The sequence below is a fragment of the Hibiscus syriacus genome, unplaced genomic scaffold (genome assembly GCF_006381635.1).
Source record: "Hibiscus syriacus cultivar Baekdansim isolate YM2019G1 unplaced genomic scaffold, ASM638163v2 tig00111274_pilon, whole genome shotgun sequence".
In the NCBI taxonomy this organism is placed as follows: Eukaryota; Viridiplantae; Streptophyta; class Magnoliopsida; order Malvales; family Malvaceae; genus Hibiscus; species Hibiscus syriacus.
This window is the reverse complement of record NW_024063041.1, coordinates 70,299-94,035: the sequence shown is the minus strand read 5'-3', so window position 1 is coordinate 94,035 and position 23,737 is coordinate 70,299. Positions and strand designations below refer to the sequence as shown.

The 23,737-nt window shown below is 34.5% G+C and overlaps 2 protein-coding genes and 2 pseudogenes across 2 annotated transcripts; 2 read left to right on the top strand and 2 right to left on the bottom strand.

The window, feature by feature from the left end:
* Positions 1 to 2,599: 2,599 nt before the first annotated feature.
* LOC120157720 (protein farnesyltransferase/geranylgeranyltransferase type-1 subunit alpha-like) lies at positions 2,600 to 5,955 on the top strand. The gene is made up of 5 exons (XM_039168770.1): positions 2,600 to 2,893; positions 2,987 to 3,096; positions 4,004 to 4,124; positions 4,579 to 4,674; positions 5,268 to 5,955. The coding sequence occupies exons 1-5, from the start codon at positions 2,660 to 2,662 to the stop codon at positions 5,697 to 5,699; spliced, it is 993 nt and encodes a 330-aa protein (XP_039024701.1). The 5' UTR covers positions 2,600 to 2,659; the 3' UTR covers positions 5,700 to 5,955.
* A 626-nt stretch (positions 5,956 to 6,581) lies between these two features.
* LOC120157723 lies at positions 6,582 to 8,595 on the bottom strand (annotated as a pseudogene).
* A 4,263-nt stretch (positions 8,596 to 12,858) lies between these two features.
* Positions 12,859 to 16,869, top strand: LOC120157722 (ABC transporter I family member 6, chloroplastic-like). Its single transcript, XM_039168771.1, has 7 exons — positions 12,859 to 13,170; positions 13,272 to 13,322; positions 13,570 to 13,791; positions 13,893 to 14,021; positions 15,322 to 15,498; positions 16,494 to 16,597; positions 16,681 to 16,869. Exons 1-6 carry the CDS (start codon positions 12,859 to 12,861, stop codon positions 16,578 to 16,580), a joined length of 978 nt encoding a protein of 325 aa, XP_039024702.1. The 3' UTR covers positions 16,581 to 16,597; positions 16,681 to 16,869.
* A 901-nt stretch (positions 16,870 to 17,770) lies between these two features.
* LOC120157717 lies at positions 17,771 to 22,416 on the bottom strand (annotated as a pseudogene).
* Positions 22,417 to 23,737: the final 1,321 nt, after the last annotated feature.

The following is a 23,737-nucleotide window of genomic DNA, read 5'->3' as shown; positions in this document are numbered from 1 at the left end:
ATAACAGCTGCAATTTGCATATTCCAGGCCAATTTAAGTCCTAATATCCCCATCGTTCAGCGTATAACACCGAACAAGCTTCAATAAATTTAGCGAACCCCAAAACCCGTTTACCGTCTTCATCTCTAAGTACTCCCCCGCATGCTGCTGTCCCAAAACTAGTGTGCCTTGCGCCTTCAGAATTTAACTTAACCCACCCTCTCGAAGAGCTTGCCACGTTCCTTCAATTTGGTTACTCGAAACTCGCTGCACCTGCCTTGGACACAAGTATGTACTATAAACCACCATTTCATTGACCAGCCGATTACTTCGCTCCAAAATGCTTTCACCTGCAACAAACTCCTCTTAAAAATCAGACTGTTACGCCTTGTCCATAAGTTCCAAACAATGGCTCCGACCCTCAAATCCCAATGCTCATCACTGCAAGAGAAATAACCAGGTTGGGTAAGATTGCGTTGGATCCATGAAAATAAATCCATGCTCATAAATTCCCTATATCGCTCCAATCTCACAACAACCTGCCAAGTCGATTTTGCTGCAGGACACTCCCTTAATACACGAGATGTCGATCCGGTAGCTGCGCCACATATCACACAACTAGCAGTCGACGAGAAATGTCTCCAAACCCGTTCTTCATTCGAAAGCAACCGTCCTTTACAAATTAGCCAAAGTAGCATTTTGATCCGAGGAAGCCCTTTATACTTCGTTATGAAATCCCATGAAACCGTGGCTTGCTCCGAAGGCAAAGGAGCAAGTCTTTCATACGCACTTTTCGTCGTAAAACGATGATTAGATTCCCATTTCCAACCAGGCTTATCCATGCCACCATTCGAAAACGGGGTGGTACTGCTGCAATAAATGGCAGCTCCGTGGGAGGGAGTAATGCTTCCAATGCCGACCAGTCCCAATTCCTCTTAGGGGTCACCCATTCAGTCACCTTGGACTGAGCGGGAACTACATGTCCAGTTGACATGATAAATTTATCTGAAGACCCCAAATCTCCTAGCCAATTATCTCGCCAAAAATCTACGGTCATGCCATCTCCGAGATTCCACACAAGCATATCCCGAATATCTTCCCAAAGTGAGCCCAATTAATCCATTTTTTCATTTTAATACAAAATAATTATAAAAAGGTTTAATATAAAATAAGTGTTTAAATTGTATATTTTTTCTTATTTAGGTGTCTAAATTATATTTCGACTAATTTAGGTGTCTAACGTTTTCAATGTTAAACTTTTAGGTGCTTAAACAGTTATTGTTGTTAAATTATATCGTTAAATGATACGTGTGACCTTTATAAAATTTTAAATTTTAAATTTTAAAAAAATGAAAATTTTAAAATTATCTGAGTGTGACATGTGTCACTTAAGGCAAAATTTAACACTCGTCACGGTCAAGGCATCTAAAAGTGTAATGTTAGAAACGTTAAACACCTAGATTGTTTGAAAAAATTTAGGCACCTAAATTGAAAAAACGGTATAGTTTGTACACTTATTTTTATATTAAGGCTTATAAAAAAGAGAAATATACTTTAGATATAATTGAACTTTAATCGTTGACTCGTTTATATCACTAAACTTTAAATTTTACCAACATTAATTTTACATTGAATTATATAATTACACTGTTAAGTTAGTAAGGAAACAATGGCATGATTAACAATTGATGTCACACCAAAATGATATAGTATTGGTGTGGTTATTATGATGCCTAAAACGGTTGTCAAACACCGTTCGTCATCGATTATATTTCGCGATAAGATCGATATTAAAATATATGTATTTCACTCCTCTTTTTCCTCCTAAGATTATTTTTCACGGAACCCACTTAAAATCGACGAAAAAATCATTTAAAAGTTTGGCATATTAATACTCTTATCTATTTTAATGATCATCTGCGAGGTTAGTTTTAAGGTATATTGGTTGTCGACAGTAACCAGAAAGTACAATTAGGGGTGTTAAAAAAATTTGTAACCATTAACAGGTATAACCGTTATATTTAATATGTTACTTAACTGAACCATTAATATTAAACGAATTCAATTAATTGAACCGCTAAAAACGATAGGGTGACGGTTAAAGTTACGGTTACAAATTTTGATAAACAGTTAACCATTATTATAATTATATTTCTAATTTATTATATTTTTACAAAAAATAACTTAAAATAATTTTCTATTATTTATACTTTATATATTTTTAATAAAAATTGTATATAAATAACTTAATATATATTTTTTTTTTATTTTTTTAAAAATATAGAAACATACTTATATTAATATAATTATGTGTTTATTGTTAGATATTAAGATATTGTGAGATGTATATATTTATACGATATAAATATGTATTAAGTGCTACACTTTTTTATTTTATTCATTTACATTACATTGGTGTAAATATATGTTAAGTGTTAACAATTATTAATCATATCACCGTTTCATTAGTGCATTAACAATGAAGTAACATAATTAAATGTAAACATAAAATTTAGTATTATAATTGATTAAATAGTAATTGAATTAGTTTTCCATTAAAAATTATTTAACGAAAATGATACCAATCAAACTGACCTAATTAAACTCAAACCAGACAGCCGTAAGCACTTCCAACCTTGAGTGTGAGGTGATTCGATCCGGTGGTAGCGTGGAGAGAAAAATGGAATCAAGCGAAGAGGACGGTGGAGTGCCACTTAGCCGGATGGCGGAGTGGCGTGATGTGACGCCTCTTCGTCAAGACGACGGTCCCAACCCAGTCGTCCCCATAACTTACAAGGAAGAATTTCGTGAAACCATGGATTACTTCCGCGCCATTTACAAGGCCGACGAACGCTCCCCTCGTGCTCTTCGCCTCACTCGACGAGCCATCCATCTTAATCCTGGCAATTACACTGTAATTTTTTATATATATGTATTTGTTGTTCTGATGGCCTCCTTTTCGACGATCAAAATCTGTAAATCTTTGTTGTTTGTTGTGTTTATGAAGGTTTGGCATTTTAGACGACTCGTGCTCGAGGCACTTAATACCGATCTGGACGAGGAATTGGATTTTATTCAACGGATTGCTAATTCTAACTCTAAGAACTATCAATTATGGTAACTTGCATCTTTCAATTTAATTTCCTCCTGTTTGTTTATTCATACATGAAAAATGTTTTTCTTGAAATTTGTTCATAGATTCTGTTCATTTTGGGTTAATTCTATGCCGATCCTTGAGATATATAATGATTGATTTGTCGGTGTTTGATAAGGTTATGTGTCAAACTCGAGTTTGCTTAAAAATTTTCTCGAGTATTTGGAAATTCATGCTCTTGGATCTATGTCAAACGCAAGTGCCAAAGTATTATTTGGAAAATTAAAGTTTTGGTAACTTAGAATTCCCCTTTTTGATCTTCAAAATATTATAAGTGAAACTATGACTTGTTATAAATTTTGGATTGCAGATGAATTTTTACGATTTATTTCTTCCACTCATGAGTTTAATGTTTGAGATTATATGCTCCGTGTTTCACAAATAATAGCTCCGCAAACATGCATGTTTATGTGCTAATTCTTATGATTTTATTGCTGCCAGTGATGATTTTAATGTTTGAGATGATATGCTCTGAGTTTCACATTTCATAGCTCTGCCAACGTTTGTTATGTGTGCCAAATGTATGCCCAATTTATTACGGAAATGGTTATTGAATATTGACCAAACACAATGCTGTTTGAATTTGTGGCGAGATTATAAACTTTGAAGTATGGTCCTGTGATTTTTCTGAAATACTCGACCGATATTCAATACATGCACAGACAGTGTTGATCCTTTAAGGAACTTCCAAATACATGAAAATCTTGGAAAAAATATTAAACATAATTGCGTGAGACGCAACCATGTCCAACACTTACACTTGAGTCCATGTAGCATAACTTAAGTCAGTTTAATTGATTTCAGATTCTATAATCTTGTTATTCTCCTTATATCCATTACACGGTATTTGTTTTTTGTAAAATTCTTTAGGCACCATCGGCGGTGGGTTATCGAGAGATTGGGATCTAATGCTAGAAGCAAGGAACTTCATCTCATTAAGAGTATATTGTCACTTGATGCGAAAAATTATCATGCCTGGTCACATAGGCAGGTTGGCTAAACATCTATTGTAGATTATAATCATAAGAATCTTTTGAAACCTCTTGACTAAAACATTAATTAATCCCTTGAAGTACTTCATTTGTTTAAACAAGATCCTAAACTTTATTGTATTCAAATGAGCTCTTATCCTTTTATTTGCATCTAAGTAAGTTTGGTTCCAAATGAAAGGTAGATTTATGTTAAAGGGTTTATTTAGGTATAAGTTAAAGATTAGGGGGCTATTTGAATAAAAGTTAAAGTTAAAGTTAAAGGTTAAGGTTTCTATAGGTATGAATTAAAAGTCGAGGGTTTATTTTGGCACAAAAGTATAAAATCTTATCTAAATAAAATGGTCAAGTTCAGGGATCCGTTGATTATTCTAGTCAAAACTCTTTTATTTCTTTATTTTTGTAGTTTATTTGAGAATCAAAGTTAAATTGTAGTTTTCTTTTTGTTGAGTGTAGTGGGTGCTTCAGGCATTAGGAGGCTGGGAAGATGAGCTTGATTATTGTCGGCAACTTCTTGAACAAGATATCTTCAATAATTCTGCTTGGAATCAGGTATAGTTCATTGTTCTGCTCTATGTTAACCAGACTCGGGGGTGAGTGTTTGATGTGATTATGTATCCGACTTGACTATACTCGAATTCATATAAATTTTCCAATACATTTGTAGAATTATTCCTTCATTCCCATGTTAGAGTATGTGTTGGACATGGATGTTTTAGAGAAATGAAGAATTTGGGCTCCATTGATCCCAACAATACATATGATTAGGTATTTCAATGGGTGGCTTTTTGTTTGCTCCGACTTTAACCCGAGTTTTATGTATATATGCTCAGACCCATCTGAAATTGGATTTATTTAAAAACTTAAGCTCTGACCTTGACTCATCTCACTCTAAATTTTTACACAATACTTTATGTTATATTAATTTTTATGCCCTGCATCAAACCTGATTTTCGTAAAACAACTGCTCCGATTGGTATGGGTTATTCTGCCAACCTTATATATGATGTCACTGATAATGCGCTATCTGCCATGATTCGTATGAAGTTCCATTAATTAATTCATACCCTAACAGATGCTTTCTTTGTTTAAAATATGAGTAATATCAATTTAACTTTATTCGTTTGTTTATTAATTTGCAACAGAGATATTTTGTTGTAACAAGATCTCCTTTCTTGGGAGGCCTGCCAGCCATGAGAGCATCTGAAGTGAGATACAGTGTGGAAGCCATTGTGGTCAACCCAAACAACGAGTGTCCATGGAGATACCTCCGAGGTCTTTACAAAGACGATATTGAATCATTGGTTAATGATCGCGAGATCTTATCAATATGTTTGAAGGTAATAAACACGAAAAGCGACTACATTTTCGCACTGAAAATGCTTCTCGATCTTCTTTGTTATGGCTTTCAGCCATCTCAAGAGTTAAGAGATGCTGTAGTTGCTCTTTGGACTTCAGACACTCGCCCGTTAGATGCTGATTTGGCAACGGCAATTTGTGACATCCTGGAACACGTGGACTCCTTGAGGGCAAGCTATTGGATTTGGCGCAAAAACAAGCTTCGTATTGCAGCCTGACGTTGATAAGTAGAAACAAGGGTGATTAGGTGAACAATGTTTGAACATCTTTTGCTAAATTGCAAAAATTCTGTGTTGTTGGTTTATGCATGGATTAGAAAGCCGGGCCTGTGCAGTTGGTTGAACCGATCGTTGGTCAAACTGGCACTAAACCGGATCAAGCTTGTAAAATTATTGTTTTATATATTTTTTTATAATTTTATTTGTAAGGATGAGATTTGAACCTTTAATTACTTTGTTTTATGCTGAAACTTATACCATTAAGTCAAATCCATACTTATGGTAATTAACTAATTGCGAACTATATTCAATATTTATTGAACTTCGTATTTTTATTTTGATTCATTGAACTTGGTATTTAAATAAAGAAAATGCAATTTACATTGATTTGGTTAGGTAACTGGTTGAACTGGAATCAGAAGGCTGATTGGTTTAATCTACTGGTCCAGTTTTTCCACATTGAGTCTCTTATTACTTTTATGCATTTTTTTTTTTTTTGGAACAATAATTAGGTATATTACTATTGCAAGTAATCTGTCATCAAATAACAGACGCATCAAAAGAAGACACACAAATGAAGTAAATTTCCTCCATGTTGCTCCATTTTATCTTTGAATTGCTTTGGCATTTCTTCAATCCTCAATTCTTGGAGGGTTGTAATGAACCTCAACCCGTCTGGAAGCATCTTCAGACTTGGATACTTATAAATCTTCAAATGGCGTAGAGCATGCATTGCTCCTTCTTCCACCTTTCACTCCTCCAAGGCATAAAGCCAAGAAAGTTTTAGGGACTCAAGTTTAAGGAAATATGGGTCAGAGCAGACCATTACCTTTCCCACGAAAGCAAAATGTAATTCAAGAATCCTTGGGTTGCGCAGCTTCTCTACATTGGCATAGGATCTTCCTTAAGGCGGCTGGAATCCAAGCGAATTACAGTGATATTTGAAGGAAAATGGTGATACTCCGGTAACTTGTCCATCCACCCGATTAAAACCAGCTCACACAGATTAACACAGCTTGAAATGAGGTGAGCTACTAGTTTTAGATGTATTCTCTCTCCAGTCATGGATAAGAATCGAAGATGTTTGCTTGTGATGATTGGCAGATTCTTATCCAAATACTCCTCAAAATCTTCAATATCGAAGCCCCCACACTTCTCCAACTTTCTCAGAGTTGTTAGCTTGGAAATATCTCTAGCAAAACAATTCCATTTCATAAAGCTGACGAGTGTTTGAAGGTTTCTTAGTGTGTCCAACCTGAACTTGGTCTTGTTAATCTGACGTGCATCTGGTAGGTAGAGATATCTCAACTGTTCCAACTTCCATATCACATCCGGTACATAAATGTCAGCACCCCAACCTGATTTGAAATCCAGCGTTTGCAGACACTTTAAGTTTCCTAGAGATGGTGGAATCCTTGCACGATATCAACAAAATCCCCTTAAATTCAAGAATCTCAAGTGGATGAGATTACCTATAGCGTCGTACTTGAATGGGTCACGGTCAGAATCAGATACTTGAAACTCCAGGACTCTAAGCAATTTAGAATTGTTCAACGAGGATGTCCAAGATCCTTCATCTTCATGGCATAGGTAAACACGCAGCAGTGAATTGCAATCGGAATCAGCCTTGTTAAATGCACCTTCGTCAGTTGGATTAGAAAAGAACAATATTGATCTCAAACTAAGACTTTTAATGCACCGAGAGGCAATGGATTGATGTGCAGCAATTCTGCTAGCTGGAGGAAAGGAGGGATCGCCAATGATGCAGGCAAAATTATCCTTCCTCGCCATGACAAACACAGATCCCTCGTCAGATCATGCATGCGGCATGTTTTGATCTTGCCAATGGGGTCTCTTTCTCCAACTTGAACCATGCACCGTTCCACTAGCTCAACTAACCAACCTTCTGCAACATCCTCCATCATTTTCCCTTCAATCTCCTCTGACGAAACAAAGCCCTCCGCAACCCATAGCTGAATCAACCTTTCTGCCTCGATCTCATCATCTTCTGGGAAAATACTTAAATAAAGTAAACATGGTCTTAAATAGGATGGCAAATCATCATAACTCAAGGCTAACACATCCTCCACGTGTAGGCCTTTGCCTCTATGCAGATATGACTTGACATTTTCAAACACCATTTCCCATTCATGTACTGAGTTCCTGGTATACCCAAAATGCCGTCCCCGTGCCTCCTAGACGGCAGCCCTGCACAACGATTAACCATTTCCTTCCCTAATTCTTCCTTTTCTACATCAACTATGTTTTCTGTAGAATCTCTGTCGGGAAATGCAATTACTCGAAACAATTCCCAGTTTTTTTCGTCATTTAAGCACTGTAATTCATACAGGAGGCCTCTCCTGTCTGCATGTGAAACAATCTGTTTGTTTCGAGAGGTGAGCAAGAACTTGCTCCTGCTATCCCTTGCAGTCGGAAAACCAGGCTTTAGAAGATCCCAAGCTTCGGTAACCCAAATATCATCGAGAAACACCAGACACTTTTTATTCTTCAAGTAGCTGAACAATTTCCTTGCTAACTCTTCATCACTATCTTTGCTACCTCTCTCGTTGATGGAGGTAAGGCTGGTTAAAATGTCTTCCCAAACTGCTCTTTTCTGGAACTGCTGAGAAACATAAACCCAAGCCAAGCTATCGAAATGACGGATGACACGGTTGTGCCAATATATTTTCTTTGCTAGAGTGGTCTTGCCTAGACCACCCATGCCACAGACACGACCTTGGAAGCTTGTCTCATCGACAACGAGTGACACAATATTCTTGATATCATCATCCAACCCCACGACCCCGTCGATGATACAATGATAAGGCCGCCTTGCTTCTTGTCTCTCATTCGAAGAACTTGAGCCTCTTTCATCCATTAATCTTCTTATATCGTAAGTCTGAAATCATCGAGCCAATTCAATGATTCTGGTAGTAATTCTCTCGATCTCTGACTTGGTTTCATGGCGCACACATCCCTCCTCCATGAAACAAGCGGATCTTTTGATGACGCCTTGTTTCTTCTTGGATGCAACTTTGAGGTAAAAATTCTCAATCACATCCTCGACATCACAAGCCAGCTCTCTGATTTCAGCAACACATTGACGAACCACGTCGTCGTCAAGTTTTGTTTAATCGGCTGCTTTTAAGAAGCTGAGCATCAACCCGAGCTCCCTTCGTAAACTATCAACTTGGTCCCCCACGTCCAATAGGGATATTGCTTCTCAAACAATTACATCGCCAATTGTTTTGAGCAAAGATGATACACCTGAAAAACCATGAGGTTAACACTTTTTAGTTTTTTCAGTGACCAAAGATAATTGATCTTTTGGAAATTCTGTTTTTGATAAGTTCAATAATGGGTGTTGGATCAAAATGGATAGAGTTTTGGGTTGTGGAAGAAGCTTAAGTGATCCTCACGGTGGAACGAAGTATTGAGCAATGTTCAAAGTATAAAGTCCTTGCCTGGGGAACATGTTTAAGTGATTCCCATGGTGGACCAAAGTATTTGGCAAAAGAAATTCGATTCTTTCCTTTTATGCATTCTAGACCGCGAAAGGATTGAGTTTATGTACTTTTGTCTAAATGTAGAACACTTAAAAAAAATGAAAGGTTTGGGTGTTTTTGGTTGGCATCTAGCCACTGATAGTTTAAGAATAGGATATCGTCTGTTGCAAGCAGGTCTGGGTGATGGGAAATGTCCCCTTTGTTTTACTGGTTATGAGACTGTGTAGACGCGGCAACCACTTTGTCTGATGCAGATTCTTCCTCGGTCTCAGTTTTTCGATCTATTCGGGATTACATACTATGTGGATGCGACGTAGTTTGTTTGTACATGAGGGGAGGTTGACTCCAGAATGGCATTTGATCTAGGAATCTCGCGCTATACAAGCTGCTTATGCATCATGCTGGTCCGGATCCATTTCTCTCGCTCTCACGACCATCTTGATGGAGTGACGCTCAACCATAAAGATAAATGTCGACGCCTCGACGGTGCAGTCTCATCTACGGGGTTGCTGGCAGTAGAGCTTATTGCTCGAGATGAAAGTGGTATGGTGATCACTGGTTAGGCCCTTTCTCTGGATGTGGTAGGTGAGGCATGTATTGCTGAAGCTTACGCGATAACCATTGGTCTTCAACTGGGTCTCACTTTAGGTGCAACACAGATTCTCATCGATAGTGATGCGACAAATCTGATCCGGTAACTTCAGCGTCGAACACTGGAGCTTTCAGTGGCTTGCTTTCACCTTGAGGAGGCCCTAAGCCTACTAGAAGCTCATTCGAACTTGAGAGTCATCCATGTCTGACGCTCTGTAAATTTAACCTTACACACTTCAACCACATGCACATCTCACTCCCACTCGTCTCTTTATTTTGATTATGAATGCATTGATTTTCTTCAATCAATTGTATTAACTAATGCTATTTATGGTTAATGCAAATATCTTTTTTCAAACAAAAGAATGAAAGGTTTTATTGTGAATGGCTGATGGGATAAAAATGACGATGATGTTCTAGAGAGGATGTCCAGGTTGAAGATGATGGATGATTTGGTATCTCAGATCAATTCCTACATAAATTTAAGTGATAATTATAAATTTATTTTAATATTAACTTGATAATGTTTTTTGAAAATTCACTTTTGGTATTTACTTGAGCCAAAAATATAATTAAATACATTTGTAATCTATTTGATAAATTTATTTTAATATTAACTTGATAATGTTTTTTGAAAATTCTACTGCAAATGCGCATATGAAAACTGCATATGAAGACTGTTCAACTATGTATTTATTTATTTATTTATTTATTTATATATGCATTGTATTTTATCTTTATTTTTAATTTTCTGACAGCCGGAGGTCTTCCACGGAAGCTGCTCTCAATCTGGTATTGGGGGCAGCCTACTACCCTACCTCCTCTTATCTCATTGTATATGGGAATAGGGTTTTGTTGTTGTTGTTGCTGAGAAATTAATAAATAATGAAAATTTTATAATTGAAAATACTTTTTAAAAAATTATTAATTAAAAAATTATTATTAAATATTTAAAACAAATATTTATTAATGATAAATATTATTATTAAATATTAAAATACATAAAATATCTTTTATTTAATAAAAATAATTTCATAAATTGTTATCGAGAGTGTTTAATGTACCAAACATTATTAATATAAAAATAATTTAAATTTTGTTTTAAAAATATTTAGTAAAAGGGTACATGAGGTCGCTATATTTTAAAAAAAAAAAAACTAATGTGATCCTTTGACCAACAGTTTTCGTCGTTGACCATTACGATTCTAATAGACACTTCATGGTACTGACGTGGTAGTCCACGATAGCTGGTGACATGGTAGATAGGTTAAATTGATTTTTTTTTAAGTTTGAGGGCCAAATTGTTTTTTTTAATTCAAGGGTTTATTTTTTTTAACTAAAAATATTTTAAATTTAAAATATACTTCATGTGTCTCATTAAAATTGTCTCTTATTGATAGTTAATTTTTTAAAACTTTGACCACAATTATTTTAAATATTTTTAAAAATTAAATTTTATAAAATATATTTTAAAACTACTTAATTGAATATTTTTAAAATATAGTTTTTCACTTTTTTATCAATAATGAACTTTAAATAATAAATAGTCAAAGTTCAAAAAAAATTGACCAAAAAAATTAATAGTGGACATTTTAAGTGGGACCGATGTACTAAAAATATTAGAAAGTTAAATATAAAAAATTCATTAATTATTAGTGTTATTTATTAAATAAAATATAAGTTATATTTATTTCTAAAATATTATTATTTAATTTAATTTAATTTACTATTTTATTTTTAATTGAAATCACAAAATTCAACTTTGTCATTTTTTGCGGCACTCGTTACTTACATCATTCTCAAATCATATATGAGGTGTGATTCACTTAAATTACTTATACTAGTATAAAGTTGAAGTAATTTTATATAGATTAATATTTTGATAATTTGATGGTCATATTTATATTTTATTCACTTAAATTATACATTGATAAACGATAGAGTTTTAGAATAATGTAATAAAGATCGGACTGATTCATAGTTTTACATATATAGCAAGTATATTTATATTGACATTTGACAGTTCGGATTAATAAAATATTAATTATACGAAATATTATGCTCTACTTCCGGTAGTTGTGATTTTAATTATCCTTATTTTTATTTACACACGAACAATCATTTTGGATTAGTGAAAAATAAAATAGTAAATTAAATTAAATAATAATATTTTAAAATTAAATATAAACTATTTTTTAATAAATAGTTCTAAAATTAACGATATTTTATATTTACTTTTTTTATGTTTTACATTTAAAATATTTTATTTTAAAAAAATAAATAAGTCTTTAAACTTTAAAAAAATCAATTTGGCCTTCGAACTTAAAAAATAAAAATTAATTTAATTCATTTGTCACGTCACAAGTCACAATAAATCGTTATGTCAGTACCGTAAAATATCACATCAATATCGTAATGATTAACGACAAAAATCGTTAATCAAATAGTCACATTAAGTTCTTTTTTCTAAGTTCAAGACCACATCTAGTGTAAAAAAAGTTTGAGGGTCACATTAATTTTTCAAAAAGTACAGGGGCCTCAGGTATATTTTGCCAAATATATTTTTATTGAATAATAAAATGGGTAACAGAATTGGGCTTGAAATTATTGTTTCGCAATGCTTTTTATTGAAAAAGTATAGGGGCCTCATGTATATTTTTAGAAAAAAATAACTTTAGCGATCGAAAATATCTTTTAATATACGATTTTAACTAATTTTTTTTGGATTTGCAAAAATAATCAACAAATTCATAACGCGAACTTTTATTTGTAACTCGAACTTCTATTTTGTAACTCGAACATAAAAATTTTCACAACGCGAATTTCATTTTCACAACACTAATTACCGAATTTCATGTTTTTAAATTGGCGAATTCAGATTTTTGATCGGATTTGAAAACTGTGTTGTAAAACAGGAGTTCGCGTTACGAATTTTTTGATTATTTTTACAAATTCAAAAAAAATTAATTAAAATCGTATATTATAAAGGATTTTCGGTAACCGAAGTTATTATCTCATATTTTTAATAATCGAATAAAACAGAAAAAAATTATTGTTTGGCAATGGCTTTGGCTTGGCAAATTCAGTGCACTGCTTCACCAATACTCCCTTCTCTTACCTTCTTCAAACGAAAATCTTCTTCAACCACCTCTCTCTCTCTCCCGCTCACTCGCTCTGTCCGCTTACGCTCCACTCACGCGCCGTCTTCTAGTCCCGTCTCCGCTTCCCTCTCCTCCGTCGAATTTCCCACCTCCGTCGACGGTCTTGGTCACAATAAGACGCCTCTCCTGGAAGTCAAAGGCTTAACTGCTGTGATTGCTGAAACCAAGCAGGAGATCCTCAAAGGCGTTGACCTCGTCGTTAACCATGGAGAGGTCAATTTGAATCTATATTTCTAGTACTTTAGTTTGTGTGAATGAATTTTGTTGCATTAGACTGTTATTTTAACTAAATTCTGTTTGTTTATTTTTATTAGATCCATGCTATAATGGGAAAGAATGGCTCCGGGAAGAGTACGTTTTCTAAGGTCAGCATTTTCTTCACTTGTATTCAAATATATAGATGTATATATTATAAAGCAGTTTATAGGTAGAGAATAGGCTAAGAGATGCACACGACCATATAAACCTACTGAGCTAAATCTCAAATTCATTTAAGTAATCGTTTCCCTTATCTTAAATTGGGGTGTGAACGCAAGTTATTTGTATTTGGTCAAAACAGTCTGGTTTCTGAATTATTTATTGGAAGATCTTGACAGAATTTGTGTATTATAGGTTCTTATTGGGCATCCGGATTATGAGGTGACTGGAGGCAGTGTTGTGTTTAAGGGAGAGAATTTGCTTGACATGGAGCCGAAGGAAAGGTCTCTTGCCGGACTTTTTATGAGTTTTCAGTCTCCGGTTGAGATCCCTGGTGCATTATTGACATTTTCTTGTTCTTCTCTTTTAATCAATAACAAAATGAGAAGATCAAAAGTTTCCATGGTTAAGTTACTTATAGATTGTTATTCTTCTAATTTATAGGCTCTTAAATATATGGAAAACACAATATTTGTGCTCTTGTTATTATTGATTATAATACTCGCATCATTTTACACTTGCAGTTCTATGCTTATATATATCCTAAACTTGATCTCGTGAACATGAAGACTGACTTCCTTAACCGAAATGTCAATGAAGGATTCAGTGGAGGTGAAAGGAAGCGCAATGAGATTTTGCAGCTTGCGGTAATATGATATAACTTCTTGGAAATTTCATTATGGAGTCGTTTTGTGTGTTTCATCTATTGGTTGATAGATCAATATCTTTGTGTCAATCAATGAAACTGTATCTCTGTCTTCATTTGCTAGTTGCGAAGGCAGATTCTCATTAGAACTTTGAATTGCAATTCACAGCTTAAATGGTAATGCAATTTATGCTATTTTAGAATTTCATGGATGGCTAGGATTATATGTTATCTTTATAGTTTTAATATAGCGTTAGAATTTAGCTGCAATTTATGCTATTTTATAATTTGTTTGTAGATTCTGTTTGGTATATGTCAGCGGATCTTATTTTAGAGTGTGATTGCAAAGTGGTGGTGAATTGGTTGAAGGATCCAATTTCAATTCCATCGGAATGGGCGTCGATTCTTCGGCCGATTGCTGCAATGTTTTGTCGAGGAAATTTCAGTGTGAGACATGTCCCTAGGAGCCGAAATTTGGCAGCAGATCATTTAGCTAAGCTTGCTTCTGGTTCTTATTCTGGTTGAGGATTTACTTATGTGGTGGTTTGGTCGTTCTGCTGATATGTATTGGCAATGTACATGGCTTGTTTGACTTTTTTTGTGGTGGCTGTTCCTAGTTGGATTTAAGGGTGTCTTTGGTGGGTGTTGCTAGCTCTTGTGGTCATTGCCTGGGTGCACTCTTTTTCTTCCATTTAGGGTTAGGGAGGTTTTTTAATGAGGCCCCGGGCAATGCATTTTATTTTCAAGCAATAAAATAATTTTTATTTCAATATATATATCGTGTTAGGATTGAAGTCCATATTCCTAGTACAAATAAGCTGTAAAATAGATTCTCATGTACATTTTTATTTTCTTTTAGTTATTAGACTACAGAAACGAGAGGATTTATGACACACCCCACAAACCCCCCCCCCCAAAAAAAAGTAAAAAGTTGCAACTTTCATCTTACTTGTTTTCAGTGATAGTTCTATTGATTTGCTGCTGTTTTCTCCTTAAAACGGTGGCTTTATGACCCTTTCTCTCAAGAATTGCAACTTTCATGTTGCTCATTATAGTTCTATTGATTTGCTGCTGTTTTCTCCCTAAACCACACCACATTCTATGGATGTTTTCTTGCATGCCAAAAATATAGAATATAGGTCAGGTTGTTTTGGATCTTTGAGTTCAAATCCGTGCTGCTCCTCTCCCCTAAGAGAGAGAGGAGAGATTGAGGTATAATTCTGAGTTATTGTAGGTTTGTTGGTTGCATGATGCATAGAAGCTAAGAAAATCGTTTTTTTCCTCATCTCTATATTTTATAGGTTCTTGGAGCAGACTTGGCTATACTTGATGAGATTGATTCTGGACTAGATATTGATGCCCTTCGAGATGTAGCAAAAGCAGTAAATGGCCTTTTGACTCCGAATAACTCAGTTTTGATGATAACTCATTATCAACGATTGTTGGAGTTTATTAAACCAACATTCATCCATATTATGGTGAGTCATTTAGAACTCAAAGCACTGATCAAGTGTATATTATGTTGATTTTCTTTTGACGCAGGAGCTTATATTATTATAATATTATTTATTTCAGTTCTATTAAATATTAGTTATTTTGGATGGCTAGGATTATAAGTTTCTTTTATGTTTTAAATTAAGGGCTAGGATTAAATTATCTTTCTAACCCTAGTATAAATAAGCTGTCAAAATATTACAACCAGTCAACCACAACTTATCATGATTGTTGTCTTTGAATTAAAGAAAACTAGAGGTTTCCTTTAACCTCCAGTTTTTCTTGAGTTCTATCCTCTTTCCTACTCGTTTGTTCAGCCTTATTTCTTTTGATTACTATTGTTTTCCTTCTTACCCACACCATCTTTTCTCTGGAAAATTGGTGAATGTGACTTTCTTGTGGGAAACTCTCAAACCAAATCTCAAAGCCCTTTTTCATGGTAACTTTATGATTCGTATGGTTTGTCCTCCTTGGCATCTCTTATAGTCTTAGAAAGATATCAAACTCAACACAAAATCAGTAACTAACAAAATATAAGCTGAGATTTTGGCTGAACTATAGACTACGTATATTGGCTGATATTCATGATTGCAAGTGATCAGCAAATTAACTTGTGTTTCATAAGTCCACCTGTCTCTTCTCCGTTTGATTGTTGTTCGGGAAATTGTACCCTATTGGATGAGTCTATCTTATTTTGATTTGTAGTTTTGATACTGTTAATCGCCTTTGTATGCTCTAATTAGGTACTGGGAGCATCTTAAAACAGTACCGGACTTAAGAAATCGTTCTGCTTTGTTTAACTGGGTTCCTTGAGTCTGTCTTAACCAGAATTTCTGGACATCCTAAGTTGTATTGTTGTTTTTTCTTTTAATTTTTATTTAGTCACACTTCTAACTTTTATATACTTCAGATTTCATCCTATCTAGTGTAAGAAAATATCTTTGTCCTGATCTGATTAAGTTCTAAAAAATATTTCCAGGAGGACGGAAGAATCATAAAGACAGGAGATAGCTCCTTAGCCCAAGTTCTTGAGGAGAAAGGCTATACTGCAATTTCTTCTGCATAGCATAAAATTTTGAATCTGTACACGCCGTGTTATTACTATCTGTTTGATTCTCGTAAAACTTGATATACCATTGTTAAATCAATTTAGCTTTGTTTTTCAGCCTCTGCTCCACTGTGAACTACAATGAGAATTCAGGTGATCAGGTTCCACCATCTTTTAAAAGGGAGCATGGAGCCTCAACCCTTAGGTATGAACAATGGTGCCGTATACTGTTTTGGTTTAATATTTAACGGACCTCTTATTTTCATGTGAGTTTTAGGGTTTGCCCACTTGGCGATTGGGAAATTAGGGTCTTTAGAAAGTAATAATTTGTTGCTACTACATTTTTTGCTGATCGTATCTATTTTTGAGCTGATGAAAGTCGTATGGAATTATACCTGTAATCTGATTATTGTATTAATCTGATACTTCGACTGCAATTATTACAGCCTTGTTGATGTTTCAATTGCACTGCCTGTTTTTAGTTGTCATAATCTGGAAATTGTACTTTGAAACCAAGTTGATTAACTTGGAACTTGAGTTTAATTGTTAATAGGATTCATGAGTTAAATTGATATTTTATCTGAAGTAAAAGGTTAAATTAACATTTTATATAAAGTTTAGGAATCAAATTAATATGATGTCAAATTTAGAATTAATTTTTTTACTAATATATCATACCATCAAACTAATGATATTTAACACCCCGAATTATCAAAATGAACCAAAATGTTATAAATTGATAATATAAGTGATTGAAACATTATAATTATTATAATATAATTTTTTTTATTTAATGATCAAAAGTGAACACTTACAGAACGAAAGTCACCAATAATTTACCTATATTAACTTCTCATCAACTTTTGATTGTAAATATATATTCGATTTGGATATGTTTGATTTTATCATGTAATTAGGTCATGTATTTGAACTCAAATCTATGATTTGCATAAAATTGCAAGAAACAAAGGAAAATGCAAGTTATTTACATAAATGAAAAAATTGTAACATAAAGGTGATTCAGTACATTGCTTGATAAAAAAGTTCAGAACACCAATGGTTTCTACAACCAAGAATGGCTGAAACTGCTACTACCATCACAATTGACATTGCCATGGCATCATAACATGTTGAGCAATGCCTAAACCAGTCCAGCTTCGGGTCCAAACGAATCCTGCCACCTCGGTGCAGCCGTCTTTGAAGTAAAACTCTCACTAATTTAGCTATTTTCCTGTCAAACTTATCGAACAGATTCATCAATAACGCGAGAGTATACACAAGCTTTAAAAGTGAAACCGGTTCGAAAGCACACAATGTTACCTGTGAAACAGAAACTCAAAGTGATGGTTATCATAAGGATGGACCAACATGGCCTTATTGAAGCTACAGATGAGATTGACCTGCAGATAACACCATCAACCATGTAAGAAAGGAACAGGCATGCGATTAATCAGATATTTCGTTCCGAAAGCTATAAATTCTTTAATAAAATGGGAATTGCACATTATAGGTTGTTTTTGTTTTTCTTGTCTCGATTTTTAGTAATGGTTTGGATTTGTTACGAACAAAAGCTGTTTTTAGGACTGCTACGGAAGTTATGCAACTTATCGGACCAGGCATTCTAACACAGGACATTCTACGTGGGGGGCCAAGAGGGCCAGCCGTGACATTTCATTCACCGGCAGGAAGTTTCCATATGATGCATGCATGAAGAGTTATCAAAATAGGTAATGAGGAATACCTTGAAATAATGCTCGTGCCTGAATCGGTTTTAAGTCCGAATCCAAAGGGGAAGAGTGGATCATAGTGTGAATCCCCAACATTCATCGGTAACTGATCTACATTCTGTAGTCCCAGTAAAGGACATCGGTCACACCTAGGCCTTCAGTGCCCGGTAACCAAGCTGCCACTAGAGCATCAATGGCAGAAACATATGGTTCAATCACGATGGGTCTGCCCGAAATAATAATAGTCACACACTTGACATTTCCACAGACATCGTTAATGACGCTTGGGCCAGGGTCTATCATCGTAAGGTCTGCGCTATCCCCTGCAGTCTCGGCATAAGGGGGCTCACCAACAGCAACGATTGCAAAATCAAATTTGTTAGATTTCACAAAGTTGGCATCAGGGCTTTCACGGTAAACAACTTCAGTACTCTGATCGACAGTAGATTTTACAGCACCAAGGATTGTCGTTCCTAGTCACCGAAAAGATATTGGTAAATTTATTGCAATCGAAAACTTGGAAGTTGGCCAGTCTTTTGAAAGATTAATAAAGCATACCCCTAGTGGCGTTATTGCCATCAAATCCTTGCCAATTAATTGACCATCCACCACATTGAAAACCCAAATTATCAGCATGAGTGCCAGCAACTAGGATCTTTGAAGCTTTCTTCGGAAGAGGTAGTAGCGGAGTACTTCCAGGTTTCCCATTCTTCAGCAATACAAGCGATTTTCGCACAGCTTCCCTTGCCAAGTCTCGGTGTACCTTGATAAGTAATGGGATATCTTAGCATTTATAGAATGAGTTTTACAAAGAACACTTGGACGATGATTCGTAGAAAGTTAGAAAGAGCAACAAATAATGATTTCAGATCTATATATCCGAAGAAAACCGGATAGAGATGAAAATAATCTCGCATGTTATGTGATGCTAACTAACCTGGCTTCCAAGCTCAGGAACTAGACTGAAATCAGCCATAGGGTTCTCAAAGAGTCCCATAGTGAATTTGACTAGCAAAATTCTTTGCACTGCATCATCGATGCGGTCCATCGGAATAACTTTACTATTCGCTAGATCGGTTAGATCATGTACAAACTCTGTAAGGTTGTAGGGAACCATGACCTGCAGAAATATAAACCAAGAGACTTCAAATCTTAGAATAGCAAAGATACTGTCAAGATTCGAGTTTACACTAAATTATCGCAAGAAAGAGTTATCTTCAATCTTATTTGAAACATGTCTATACAAAAGCTACTAACCATGTCGATGCCGGCTTGGATCGCTGCTTGAACAGAGTATGTATAGTTCAAATGTGGTGGTGAGGTGATCTTGTCTATTCCCTGCCAATCTGATATTACGAAACCCTGAAAATCCATGGAAACAACAATTTGTCTCAACAGGAACATATCAAGTATAACTGTAGGTAGGTACTACTGATGGAAAAGAAAATAACAATAGTACAATGCAACAACGAACAAACATAAAAACATGTTTTGGTCCAATATTTTAAAAGTTTACGGAATTTTAATTATGTTTTAAATTTGCAATTTTTTTGTTACCGATAAAGATCTGTAACAGTGCTCAACCTTAAACTTAAGAGTGTTCTTGAGAAAACCAGAAATTAGCTCACAGTTTGCATGCATCTTTTGTCCATTCCAGCTTGAGTAGGAAACCATGACTGTTGAAACACCCTTGATAATCGATTGAGCATATGCAGGCATGTACGTGCTAAGCAACCCATGCATGTCAATCACAGTGTTGTTTTCGTTGATGCCCCGAGTTGTCCTGCCATCGCCTACAAAATGCTTAGCACAAGCCGCAACCTTGTCCCTGACAGAACCGAAGAACATAATAAAGATGGAAAATAAGATGGGACACATCATATTAATAGTGAGACATCATTAGTGATGCTGTTCGAAACATAGGCTGCAAATTGTACTATTCGTGAATAAAAAGAAGAATAGATAAACCACGATTTCACAAGGCATCCAAGACAATTGAAAAGGGAAAGTAATGCATGACTGAATATATGGACTTGTCTAGATCGCTTGATTTGGAACTGTAAAAGTGAGACAAGGTGCATGAGGAAAATGAGGAAATCCATGGCATTAAAGGACACTTAGAAGAGTAACTCTTCGATGTTAGAAATGTAAACAACGAAATTCTAAAGAGAATATACAATTATACGGTATGAAGCATGTTAACTTGGTCAAGTTTCGTACTTTCCACCGACATAGGGAACCCCCTTCCGTGAACCAGAAGGAATATCTCCTTGCAGACCAACTATGATATCTGTAATTTGTTCCACAACTTTATGATCCTCACTGTAGCTTTCATAACATCGACCCCACCTTGGATCTCTACATACCTATAAAGAAAATGTAGAGAGAAAAACGTTGTATTGTGACTCGGTGAATTCAAATGCAGTTAGCACCTTAGATAAGTTCAAAGAAATCACTGAACACAACTTTCTGATTTTATAAAAAATATGTAAGTTACCGCAATGCATGGAGCAAAGGTGTAAGGAATCCCGGTAGCTCTCACTTCAAGAGCAGTTGCAGCACCAATCTTCTTCACCAGATCAGGATCTCTGCATATCCATAGTTGTTATAAGATGCAGATAGTTCATTCTATCCTTCCTTTCAGGAAAACAATAAGTTTCTCAAATGAAAACATAAAATGATCATTTAGTTTTAATGGAAACTGTTATTAATGCGGTCCCTTTGATTTCTTTTGATGGCAAACTAAGCTTCCAACAAAAGAATGGAAGGTTCAACAACGAAAAAAAAAAGCACAAGTTAATGATTCCATCACAAAAATAAGCAGAACCCAAATCAAAAGTTATGCTTGCCTGGTTGCTCCGAGCCCCACATTATGTGGAAATATTGTAGCATTATACACATTGTTGTGTCCATGAATAGCATCAATGCCATAAATCATCGGAATTCCTAAGCGACTCGACAGAGATCCATTTTGAAAACCATTAACCATATTGATCCAATCCTCGGCCCTAGCCTCCGGAAGTGGCTCACTCCCACCACCACTCAACACACTCCCTGTGCAATAAAATAAACCATCAAATCCTGACCGTTAACCAATAGAACTGCGATATCCAGACTTGGGGTCGAGTTCTAAATACAAGTATGCTCAATTTCTTTCTCTAAGATCTTTTTTCATACATTTGGAGGATCATATCTTATGCTCCTATCCGACTATGTCTCTAAAATTAACACTTCAAAGAGAATGCAAAGTCCAGATAACAAAGGCTAGAATTTAAAGAAAACCAAACATGGCAGATCAGAAGATTGATATTTTAATGGCTGCTAGACAGAATGAACCAATTAAGCATACCAAACTATAGTTTAAACCAATAAAATTATGAGTACACAAATACTGTATGTGTATTAATTTCTGTATGTGGTAACTATATAAAAGTTGCGGCTGACCCCATCAACAAAATATAATCAGAACCCATAAAAAAAGACATTGCCAAACACAGTAATCAGAACAAAAACAAAGCATAAAAAAACTATTACCAATGGAGTAATCTCTCAATATCTGTTCAGTAGCAACACTTCGATCAATCCGGGTCATTTGGCCAATCTTCTCGGCTAATGTCATTCTGGACATCAGATCCTTAACTCTAGCAGCTGCTGGTTGCTTGGAATCTTTGTACCTGACATACTCGGCTCCGGCCACCGTTGCCAACCACAAAGCAGCAGCCGCCGCCGCCAACAACAGCAGCTTCACAGAACTCATCCGCATCTAGAAAACAAACAGAAACCCAGTATTTCAGAGACGATGAACATTATAAGTTACTGAAGTTTTCTCGGCATCTAAACAATATTGGCGAGAGAGTAGCTACATCATTAGCAGCTTAACTTGAGAAACCAAAGAACACAGCAGCCATTACTGCTACTACACTGCCTTTAAAAAAAGAGGAAAAAGAAAATCTTACATATGAAAGCAAAATGATGATACCCTTTTAGGCTGAGAACACCAGAAAGTAATATACAAGTGATTAGTGAAGTGCTTTAATTTATGGTTTTGAAAAGTGGGAAGTTGCAGCAAAGTCTTGATTTTTGGGTTTTGGCACTTTCTTTTACTTCAGAGACAGAGGAGGAGAGAAAATAAAGTCTTCCATTTATATGAAGGGTAAAGTACATAAATTATCCTCTGACTATAAGATATTATTTTATTAATTCTTCAAACTATTAAAAATTATAAAATGATCATTTAATTATAGGGAGTTACTTTGTTGAGTCCCTTGACTATTAAAGTTATACAATTATCACCTGACTATTCATTATGTTCCAAAATCATCATTTTTGTTAAAAATTTGATAGTCTTCTGAGTTGTACGTTAATCTACTGACTAAGTTATGATAAAATCTGTTCTCATAATCTCAAACGACTATCATATCTCAATCAACATGTTAATATCCAACTTAGATGAGCGTTAATTTTTTTTAACGGAAAAAGAAAATTTTGGAATATAATGAGCAGTTGAGTGATCATTTTATAACTTTTAATAGTATAGGGAATGAACAAAGTACATCCCTATAGTCGAGGGACCAATTTATAACTTTTAATAGTCAATGGACTCGATAAAGTAATATCTTATAATTGGAGGATCATTTGTGTAATTTACCCTTATATTAAATACAATTAAAATAAAAATGAAATATTTGATAATTATTCACTCACCCCTTGGTGGATTAAAATATAGAATATAAATTATTGGGTTTCAAATTAAAAAGTTTGTTTGAATTTAGTATATTTTAAGTGTGTAAAATTAAGTCAATTGAAATCAATGAAATTATTTAAAATTTAAAATTTAGATTAGGATAATATGACAAAAAACTATAATATTTTATATTTTGAAATACAACAAATTAATTAGAAGAATGTTTTTTTTTATTTTATGAATGTGAAAAATTTAATACTTGATCATTTATTTTTGAGGAGTTTAATAAAATAACATTGATAATTTTTTTTCTATTTTGAAATATATATATATATATATATATATATATATTAAAAACGTGGGAAGTGAATTGGTGGAGGCCTAGAAAGTGGTTGGGAAGTGGGGGGTTTCATAATCTTTCTTCAAATCTTGGCTCTCATTTAGTTCATCTAGTCATCTTTTTATTTTGTTTTTAACCGCTGAATTTGCCAACTATGATTAAAAAAAAAAGTTTATAAGGTTAAAAATGTCATTCCATCATCTAAAATATTAAAATATTTAAAATACGAGTTATTATTTAATGTATTAATAATAATAATAATAATTAATCTGTAAATATATGTATTTAGCGTTTAACATATTTAAATGATACTGAATTCCAACTTATAATCCTTAAATCTAAATCTTAAATAATATACATGACAACAGTAAACCTTGATAAAAAAAATTATGCAAATAATTATCCGCTAATTTTATAAAAAAAT

Bases quoted from the DNA above. Each gene is read 5' to 3' on its own strand.
- LOC120157720 (XM_039168770.1), top strand. From the start codon at position 2,660: ATGGAATCAAGCGAAGAGGACGGTGGAGTGCCACTTAGCCGGATGGCG. The intron at 2,894-2,986 runs GTAATTTTTTAT...GTGTTTATGAAG, and splicing joins TTAATCCTGGCAATTACACT to GTTTGGCATTTTAGACGACT. The intron at 4,125-4,578 runs GTTGGCTAAACA...TGTTGAGTGTAG, and splicing joins ATGCCTGGTCACATAGGCAG to TGGGTGCTTCAGGCATTAGG.
- LOC120157722 (XM_039168771.1), top strand. From the start codon at position 12,859: ATGGCTTTGGCTTGGCAAATTCAGTGCACTGCTTCACCAATACTCCCT. The intron at 13,171-13,271 runs GTCAATTTGAAT...TATTTTTATTAG, and splicing joins TCGTCGTTAACCATGGAGAG to ATCCATGCTATAATGGGAAA. The intron at 15,499-16,493 runs GTGAGTCATTTA...AAATATTTCCAG, and splicing joins CAACATTCATCCATATTATG to GAGGACGGAAGAATCATAAA.